The sequence below is a fragment of the Oryza brachyantha genome, chromosome 11 (genome assembly GCF_000231095.2).
Source record: "Oryza brachyantha chromosome 11, ObraRS2, whole genome shotgun sequence".
NCBI lineage: Eukaryota > Viridiplantae > Streptophyta > Magnoliopsida > Poales > Poaceae > Oryza > Oryza brachyantha.
The window spans coordinates 6,440,679-6,451,446 of NC_023173.2; the positions used below are offsets into that span (position 1 = coordinate 6,440,679).

At 39.9% G+C, this 10,768-nt stretch overlaps 1 protein-coding gene across 1 annotated transcript in view; it reads right to left on the minus strand.

Annotated features, from left to right (window-relative positions):
* Positions 1-9,622, minus strand: part of LOC102701586 (achilleol B synthase-like) — a 27,646-nt gene extending 18,024 nt beyond the window's left edge. Inside the window, 2 exon segments of the mRNA XM_040528789.1 lie at positions 7,695-7,880; positions 9,419-9,622. Coding sequence (XP_040384723.1) covers positions 7,695-7,880; positions 9,419-9,622 — 390 coding nt within the window.
* Between the last annotated feature and the right edge of the window lie 1,146 nt (positions 9,623-10,768).

Below are 10,768 nucleotides of genomic sequence, written 5' to 3' on the forward strand. Positions count from 1 at the left end.
CCAAGATCATTTGGAAATTCTAAACAAAAATCAATTTTTAAATCTCATCAATTATAGTGCATATTATAGCATACAAATGATTTCAAATGAAAATATGGTTAAATTACAAAGCTATGCATCTTGCTGAACTTAGTGGCGTATCGATGATTTTAGCAGGGGTGGTCCAACTTACATAATTTTTATAAATGTCACAAATTTAACATGCAATATATAATAGAAGTATATAACTGATTAAAAGTGCATCTTGTATATGTTAATAAATAATCTTTTCTTGTCTTTTTCCTCTCACATGAGTTTTTTTTCTATATATATGGGCTTAAGTTGGGATTTTTTGGATGAGCCTAGAACCACTCTCTAGATCCGCCACTGGCTAAACTCTACAACATTTGATACATGCATGTCTCCACATATGCCATTTGAAATATATTTAGAACTTCATGTTCTAAAATAGATCACATCACCTTTAACACATATTCGAGCATGTAAACAACTTCAACAACAACATAGATCTTATCAAGTTGTATAACTTTGAGATACAACTTGTTGCATCTGCAGTCCTTTAAAAAGAAAATCAAACTTCATTTAGTTTCAAACTAGATCCATGCCTTCGCATCAGGCCGCCAACATTCGCAAGCACCACCAATCCCATGGAAGCTAATGACTGGCTTCATGCGATTGAGAAGAAGCTGAATCTACTACAGTGCACTGACTAGGAAAAGGTTGCCTTCGCCACGCATCAACTGATGAGTCCCACTTTTGCATAGTGGGATAATTTCCTAGCAACATGCATTTATACGACAAAGGTTACATGGGCGGAGTTCTGCCACAACTTCCACAAAGATCATATACCTGATGGGATTGTGACTCATAAGAAGTGGGAGTTCCGCGCTTTGCAGCAGGGTAGCAAATCAGTGACTAAGTACTTGCATGAGTTCAACCGCCTGGGACGGTATGCACCTGAAGATGTCCTTACAGATGTCGAGAGGTAGGAGAAGTTTCTCGGAGGTATGGAAGATGAATTGAAGAAGCAGTTGCCCTCGGGTGACTATGTTGACTTTGAGAAGCTGGTGGATAAAGCTATTCACCAGGAAGACCAGCATAATAAGATGGACCGCAAAAGGAAGGCTTCCTAGTTCAGGCCTAATCCTGGGAATAACCAGAAGCCCTGGTTCCATATCGCCCAATAGCAAGGGCAGTCCCTATAACCCCAGCAACTTCAACAACAATAGTGGGGGCCAATCTCAGCGTGCTTCAACTCAACATGTCCTCCAAGCACCGACTCAGAGTTCGTAGAACACCTCAGCGCCATCAACGCAGTCTGATCCAGCCAAAAAGGACTCAGGTGGGAAACCCAGAGTGTGCTACGACTGTGGTGAGCCTGGGCATTTCACAGACAAGTGCCTGAAGCCGAAGTGCGGCGGGCAGAAGTTTGTGTAGGCTCATGTCAATCACGCTTCCGCAGAAGAAGCCTAAGCTGCTCCATAAGTGGTATTGTGTACGTTCCTCGTTTACTCAATACCTGCTATAATATTTTTTGATTCTGGTGCTACACATTCGTTTATATCGAAGAAATTTGTGGGGATTCATGGGTTATGGAAAGAACTAAAGAACCCGATGTGGGTTAGTACCCTAGGAAATAGTATGACTCATGTTAGCTATAGTCCAGTTGTGCCCATAAAAATCCAGTCTCATCCTTCTTGAATCCAAAGACCTAAATGTCATTTTGGGATGGACTGGCTTACCATACACCAAGGAGTGATTGATTGTGTCAATCGCACCATCACCTTGACCAGTGAAGGTGGAGAAGTGGTGACTTATCAGTCTCCAGATTTAGTGAAAGTCGGGACAAGTTTGAATCAAGCAGAAGCAGAAGTGTAACCGTCAAAAGCACTTGAAGACTCAAAGAAGTTGGAAGACATTCCAGTGGTTTTTGAGTATGCAGAAGTTTTCCTAGATGATCTTACTACCATGGCGCCAAAAAGAGAGATTGAGTTCCGTATTGACTTGGTACCTAGAACTGCACCGATCTACAAGAGAACTTATAGAATGACAACCAATGAGATGGCAGAAGTGAAAAGGCAAGTTGATGAACAACTACAGAAGGGTTACATTCGACCGAGTACTTCGCCTTAGGGTGCTCCGGTTATAGACAAGACCAAGAGGATGTGTGTTGACTATTTTGCATTGAATGATGTTACCATCAAAAATAAGTACCCTTTGCCAAGGATTTATGATTTGTTTGATCAGTTGAACGATGTCAAATTTTTCTCCAAGATCGATCTAAGATCATGTTATCATCAGTTAAGGATCCAAGAAGAAGATATCCTTAAAACCGCATTCACTACTTGTTACGGGTTGTATAAGTGTATCCTAATGTCTTTTGGACTTACCAATGCCTCGACATTCTGTATGAACCTCATGAACTCATGAATAAAGTATTCATGGAATACTTGGACAAGTTCGTGGTGGTCTTCATTGATGACATTCTCATCTACTCCAAGTCAGAAGGAGAGCACAAACAACATCTGTGAATAGTGCTAGAGAAGCTAAGAGAACACCAACTTTATGCCAAGTTCACTAAATGTGATTTCTGACTAAGTGAAGTGAAGTTTTTGGGCCATGTGATCAATGCTCAAGAAGTAGCAGTAGACCCCAGTAACGTGGAGTCAGTTACAAAGTGGACACCGCCAAAGACTGTTTCTCAGATCAGAAGTTTCTTAGGACATGCAGACTATTACCGTCGATTCATTGAGAATTTCTTGAAGATTGCTAAGCCAATGACATAGCCGAGTGCGCACCAGTTTTGATCCTTCTAGATCACACGAAAGACTTCTAGGTGTATTGTGATGCATTCAGGTTAGGTCTGGGTTGTGTATTGATTCAAGAAGGAAGAGTGGTTGCCTATCCTCCTCGAGAGTTGAGACTGCATGAAGGTAACTACCTAACTCATGATTTGGAGTTAGCAACAGTGGTTCATGCTTTGAAAATCTAGCGACATTACATAATCGGTAAGAGGTGTGAAGTTTATACTGATCATAAGAGTTTAAAGTATATCTTTACTTTGCCAGATTTGAATCTTCACCAACAAAGATGGTTGGAATGAATTAAGGATTATGATTTGAGTATCCATTATCGTCTAGGCAAAGCAAATGTGGTTGCAGATGCTCTTACAATGAGAGTTTGAACGACTAAATTTGAGTTTGGTCGAAGAAAGTTTTGTTGCAGCCCTAGAGGCATAACCTAAACTTGTTGATCAAGTTCGCCAAGCACAAGCAAATGATCCAGAAACAGCGGAACTCAAGAAGAACATGAGAGTTTGTAAAGCTCAAGACTTCACGGAAGATGAACATGAAACAATCTGGATGGGTGATAGATTGTGTGTGCCAGACAACAAGGGGTTGAAGGAGTTGATACTTTAAGAAGCTCATCAAACTTAGCACTCTATTCATCCAAGGAGTAGCAAGGTGTATCAAGACCTGAAGGAAAGATTCTGGTGGTTAGTATGAAGAGAGAGATTGTAGAGTATGTCGCCTTGTGCGATGTTTGTCAACGAGTCAAAGTGGAACATCAAAGACCAGCAGGATTGCTACAACCTCTCAAGATTCCAGAGTGGAAATGAGAAGAAATCGGGATGGACTTCATCACTGGTTTGGATGAACGTGGATCGTTTGACTAAGGTGACACATTTCTTATCAGTTCACACCACCTATTCTGGGAAGAAACTCACCGAGATTTACTTGCCCAGGATCATGTGTCTACATGGAGTACCCAAGAAGATTGTTTCTAATTGTGGGAGCTAGTTTATGTCAAAGTTTTGATAGAAATTGCAGGAAGAATTGGGAACACGTCTGAATTTTAGTATAACTTATCGTTCGTAGACAGATGGACAGACTGAACAGGTGAATCAAATCCTAAAAGATATGCGTCGAGCATGTGCACTTGACTTTGGTCGAGTATGGGCCAAAAGTTTACCATATGCAGAGTTCTACTACAACAACAGTTATCAAGCCAGTTTGCAGATGGTACCGTTTGAAGCTTTGTATGGTTGGAAATGCCGCACACCTCTTTTCTAGGATCATACAGGAAAACATCAAGTTCTTGCGACTGAAGTCCTTAGTCAAGCTGAAGAGAAGGTCATAATCATCAGATAAAGATTGAAGACTGCTCAGACTAGATAAAAGAGCTACGCCGACAACCATCAAAGAGATCTCGGCTTTGAGGTAGGAGATTATGTGTATATTCGTGTCACGCCACTACGAAGAGTTCATCGGTATCAGACCAAGGGAAAGTTGGCACCATGCTTTGTGAGACCATACTGTGTGAAGGAACGTAGAGGAGAAGTTGCCTACCAGTTAGAGCTCTCTGCTAATATGGTCGGAATCCATGATGTTTTCTACGTGTCGCGGTTGAAGAAATGTCTATGTGCCTGAAGAGCAAGCCAATTCAGAGCACCTTGACATCCAGGAGGACATAACTTATGTGGAGAAGCCAGCTCGGATCTTGGAAACCATCAAAAGAAAGACCATGAATCGTGTGATCAAATTTTGCAGAGTTCAGTGGAGTCATCACTCGGAAGAATAAGCCACTTGGGAAAGAGAAGATGAGCTCAATGTCGCCCATCCACACCTCTTCGGCAGCACCGCCAAATCTCGGGGTCGAGATTTCGTTTATGGGTTAGGTTTGTCAAACCCTGAGTTTCTATCCTACGCCCAAATCACTAAAAAAATTGTTTAATAATAATTGGCTTAATTAACCCAGAAATAATCCTCAAAAGAATTAATTTAATTAAATTATGTTCGCTAGAATATTCTAAAATATGTCGGGAAAAAAGAAATTATTAACAAGATTTAAATTTGAATTCCAGAGGATAAAATTTTGCTCCATAAATTAATAAAATTTTTTGTCTTTCTCTTTTTCCTCCCGGCTTCTTTATTTTTTAGAATTGGGCCTTAGCCCAATTTCTCTTCCCCTGGCCTACCTCCTCCCCCTTCCTCTCTTTTCTTTCTCCCTGGGTTAGCCAATCGCGCTTGACCCAACTCCTCCCCATGCCCGTGCGCTCCTCCCCCTCTACTCTAGGCTGCCAACCCAACGCGCCGCCTATGCTGGAAGTTCGCGCCGCCTCCCTCGTCCTCCTGCGCCACCGACAGACGGGCCCCGCCTATCAGCCGTCGGTCGAGCACCGCCGGTCAAGTCTGCCTTCATCCCAACTTCACGGCCTGCGCTGCGCGCCTTTGACATGTCTACGCCGTGGACTCCCCCAACCGTCTCCCACCCTACCCAGCGTTGTCACCCCCTTAAATACACTCGGCACCGCCATCGGCACCCTCCTCTCGATTCCCATGCGTCGCTGCAAATCAATCTCGTCGACTGCCGCCTCTCCAAGCCACCGGCCGCCGTCAACACCCGTGCCGTCTCCTCGCCGACTCACCGCAGCCATCCCCGCTGCCGGTGAGCGCTCTCTCCCTTTCCCCTCCCCTTTTTCTCCTTTCCGGCCACCACCGCCACACGCCGTCATTGTCCCGAGCGCCAACACCGCTGGGTCCTTCTCGGTCCAACGTCGCCATCCTCCGTCATCACCGTGCCGCCAGCGCCGTCCCCTTCGCCACCGATCGGTTGTCGCACCGCCGCTGCCTCCTCCGGCCGCCATCGCCGCCGCGCCGGTCATCCACTCCCCAGTTTCCTCTCTTTGGCCAGTGGGGCCCACCCACCAGCCAGCCTCCCCTCTCTCCTGGTGGGGCCACTTGTTGGTCCCCGCCGCCTCCCTCTCTCTCCTCCCCCTAGGGCCCACCGGTCAGCCTCACCGACCCCCTCTCCTCTCTCTCTCCCGCAGGGCCCTCCTACAGTGGAAGGCCTAAGGTGACCTGCCCCCCTACAGGGGACGTACCCTAGGTGCTAAGTATTCACAAGCCAGAACCCTAGTTCTCATAATATCGAGAATCATGGATGACCTTATTTGTGTATGATGGTTCATCCCACTACATCTATCACAGATGAAATGCCATTTTTTGGGCATAATCTAGCATCATAGTCATATGTCAAACAAGCTACTTTTAAAACTCGTTAGACTTGTTTATTATATAGTACATCATATTGATTTGTTAAAAAACATCATGGATGCTCGTATATGTAGTAGTGACAACTTATAGAAATGGAATGAGCAATCTTGAAACATGTTCGAACATACTGCCTTCAATTAAAACATCAAAATCTAGAAGCCCTATACGTACAAATTTTTGTTACGGCCTTAATTGTGGGGGCCCTTGTGCCACACTTCTCACTTGCTAATCGATGGACCTGATTCAAATTTAGGTTATACGAGATCATACAATACAAATTAGGTGGGACAAAATTTGTTGGGCCACTTCAATCTAGGGACAATCTAGTCATTCTTATTAATTGTTTCTCTCAGGTCATACTAGCAATATACTCGTGCTAACGCTACGACCCAATCCAAAAATATAAATAAGATATTTTAAATTCTTTTAAATGAAATCAGATATAAACCAAACATTCAAAGTTATTTGTCTTTCAAGCATTCCTTAATCTGATTATTTAAACAAAGTCTGACAAAATAGCAGCAATCCACCAGTTAATAGTCACTATTATACCTTTAAATAATTAATCATAGGTTGGACCACATTGTAATAAATTATGAGTTTTCAAGTTAGGATTGTAATTGCAGAACTTGCAAGGACATGTTTATATGCAAATTTCAGAAATATTGCAACAACAAATTGATACACTAATTTCAGAATTACTTTAATATCATGTTCACGCGTTGCTAGGATAATTTCAGTTAAATAAATTATTTGCATTACCTGATATTAATAGAAAATTTAAACCCTATAAAGTTAAATTCAATGAAAACCACTTTATACAAACATAATTTGCATTACATTCAACTTTTCGTCTTCTTGTAATAAATGAAATTTTATTAACGTTTGTATATATCAAAGTAACAAAATAACTGTGGAACTCTAAAATAAATACCTAAAAGATATTTATCGCACGAATTTTTTATAGTTGTAAACATATATAATAGTTTTTAATAAAGAGAAATTACTGATGATATTTTCATAAGTTGTGTTTCCAGTCCGTTATGATAAGTAGATGAACATATCTTTCAATGATTTAAAAATATTCTACAATGATGCATCATTTGACATATAAAAAAATACTTATTTGACATAAAAACATGGTGCTAAAAAGTATTTGTAGAATACCACATAGTCATTCCTATTACGAGAGATTTGTCTCTGAATTATTGTTAGTGATTCGACTAACAGTAATATTATCCATCATAAATTAGTCTATGAAAGTGTTTGTCTTGTTTATAGAAATTCTCGTAATATAGAAATAGTATATCAAATATTATCCATCATAAATTAGTAATCCTTAAAAAATAATTAAATATATAAATTTAAGAAGAAAAATTATTAATTAGTGATCCTTTCACGATATGCCGTTGGCTTTCCATATTCAAGGTTTCTGTTAAATAGAAATATCTACCTGTCATACGGGGGAAGATGATCCAGATCGTTAAACTGCTTACATATGTTTTAGACCGTCCGATGTGTTATACGATGATGATGATGATGATGAGTAAAACCAGTTAGTACATAAGAGATCTTATTATTACTATACAAACTAGTCATTATAGTCAATCTAGGGACACATAAAAATAAAATGCATACCAGGAGTGGCATAATGAACAGGATGCCACTGTAGTCACCAGGCCAATGCCCATCATGTGCTTGCAAAGTCGAATATTGATTAAGAGCTTGTCGCAACGAAGATAATATAGTTTCTTCTGTCACATCTTGATTGTCTTGAACTACGACAGCCGAAAGATTTGGTTGAAGACGGGTTGATTCTGCATACTGCATAGAAGAGAGATCGATACCATTTAGCAAAAGGATATATCGATGATATGATAACAGTATTGTCTGAATGATTTAAAAATTTAATTAATAGCCCGTAACTTCTTTGTAACAAATTCTACTTGAACTATAACTCCGTCGTAATTCATAGGTCCTCTACAGAGTGAGGCCCTTTTTTAAAATTAAAAAAAACAACGAAGTTTTTTGAGTTGTTGAGATGTCAACGAAGGCTTATTTGGGCCCAAACTAGGCCTTTTATGTACAAATAATTTGTTTTCAAAAGGTCACTACTAAAAAGATTATAGTACAAAACACGACTGCCGATTCCTTAATCAAAATATATAATAGCACCGATAGAGCATAACAACAGTCTGGAACCGTTTTCCATTTAAACTATTGTTACCGGCTGCTATATCATTAGTTAATTAATATGAATCATTTTTCTGATAATGCTGAATGCATGTTATATACATTTGTGTAGAGTGGTATACGCCTCGTGCTTCTTCCGGGGCAATGATCATTTGGCTCTCATATTTACGAACAAAGAATAATTGTGAATAAAATTTTTATGTAAGTGTTTTTAGCGACTTAAAAGCACGAGACCGAAAAATAAATTACAACGAAAAAACCCCAGAATCAGCTCTAATTTAAGTTGGAAAATCTAAATTTTGACTTATAAGCAAAAGCAAAAGACGATACATTCCATGTTGTTGAAAAAAATCAATTTAGTTTTAATCATTCCATGGGCCCGACCGTGTCTGGACCGTGCCAGGCCGGGCGGCCCAGTTGGCATCTATAGCCAAGAGGAGGGTCGTAATGGGGGACCCTCGTGCGTGCTGCATGCTAACAATGAGGATATGTCTGATGGTATCGGTGGGACAAAACGGAAAGTATGCACGTGATCTCAATTCGTATAGATTAGACCTAGAAAGTACTATGGTAAAACGAAGAATTTACTTATTTCTTCTATTACCTCCCCTCCATATTATATTATTTTATGTCTCTCACTATATAAAACACTATAAATATTTATATAGATGCTAATGAATCTTCAAAAATATATAAAATATATTTGTTTATTCGTGGATGAATTTATGTAGTCCAAAACATCATACTCCTTCTATTTTCTATTTCACATCATTGAATTTTGGATCTACGTCGGATTGTTTGTCTTACTCAAAATTTTTATGCAAATATGTAAAATTATAAGACATTCTTAAATTCTCATATAATAAATTAAATAATTTATAATTATATAATTTGTTGTGAATAAGACGGATGGTCATGTAAATTTTTTTAAATAAGACAATTGACTAAACAAAAGTTAAATAAACAATGTGTATATTATGAAAATGAAAGATATATTACCGTAAAAAGTTATAATAAAAGATATGTTTTGTTGACCGTCTCATTGTCCATAAAGCCAACTAGGAGTATTTTGGAATTGGAGCGAGTACTTGTTATAATTTTAAAATATGGATTCATCCATTGAGTAATTTTCTGTATAATGATCGATGAGGAAAATTATAACAACTTGCCTGCATCCGCAGGAGGAGATCCTGCGACTCCTTCCTCCAGTGGCGGCCGGCGGTGAACTCACGGCGCAGCCTCTCCACCTCAGCGCGCTCCTCCGGCGTGCCGCCGCCGGCGTCGAAGTCCCACACGGCCCGGCCGAGGAAGCCATTGCCCGTGCACAGCAACGGGCTGCCTCCTCCGCTATCCGCAACCTTCAGGCTCCACATCGATCTACTGGCCGGCGGCGTCGATCGATGACCCAGCTGGTAGCTAGCTAGCTTCCACGGTCGCTCTCTTCTCCGGCGCCGGCAAGCGGGAGATTGATCGATCGCCGTCACCGACCTTACCTTTGGTTAATTGGGAGTGATGGTTGGTAGCCTAGCCTGCAGGGTGCCACCGTACGTGTGCTATGTTTATTTGCACACGAGGGTCGCATGTCCATCAAACAATTAACTTTAATTTGTCCATCCGATTATACCCTGGTTTGGAAAGAAAGCGAATCATATCATTTTGAATATATCTGTGAGCAGCGATAAGAAGTTGGTGGGATACTGATACTACGCTACTAATAAGAAATGGTTACATTGATTGCATGAGCAATCTGGGTTGCGGCTGGAATCAGATTTATTTTTATTCTAGATCTGTCCTTAGTTCTGCATTACATGTGTGACTTTCATTTGTCAGATGTATACCTGAAGCAATACCAAACGTTTTTCCTACGTAGTGCACAATACATTGTGAAATATATAAAAAAAATGTACCATTTAGAAATTGTTCCAACATGTGTTATGTTTCATGTAGCAATCAATATATATTTTGTATATACATGTATTGTTTGAATCAAAACAATCAGTTTTAATTGTGAAATGGGTATCACAGAACTTTTAGTCTTATCAATGATACTACTGGGCTCATCAATTGTTTTATATTTAAATTTTTCTGTATTATCTCCACCTGTTTTCTTACATCATGCAACCTTTTTTTTTTATTGAAGGACAGCAATATCTTCTCTTCTGTTGATAGACTAGGAGAAAAGCGAAAAGCTAGAGCGTATTAAGTTGACTGGGAAATAAATCTTATGAGAGGTCGAATCTTTGTTTGACACACTTGGACAGTGGTATATATGTGCGCCAAATTAATGTGGTTACAGTACATATTTTCTCTTCTCTCATACTCTTCAACCATAATAAATACGGATGGTTGATTTAAATTTGTATACAAATTAAACCTAGCTTGTTGGAATTTTTCTAGGTTACAAATACGCAAATGCGCAGAAAATGATTTTTGCTATATATTGGGGATAAAATTCCTTGCCCTTGAGACATCCATTATTTCTCATATCTTATTGCAGCTGGTATATGCAGTATCTTATT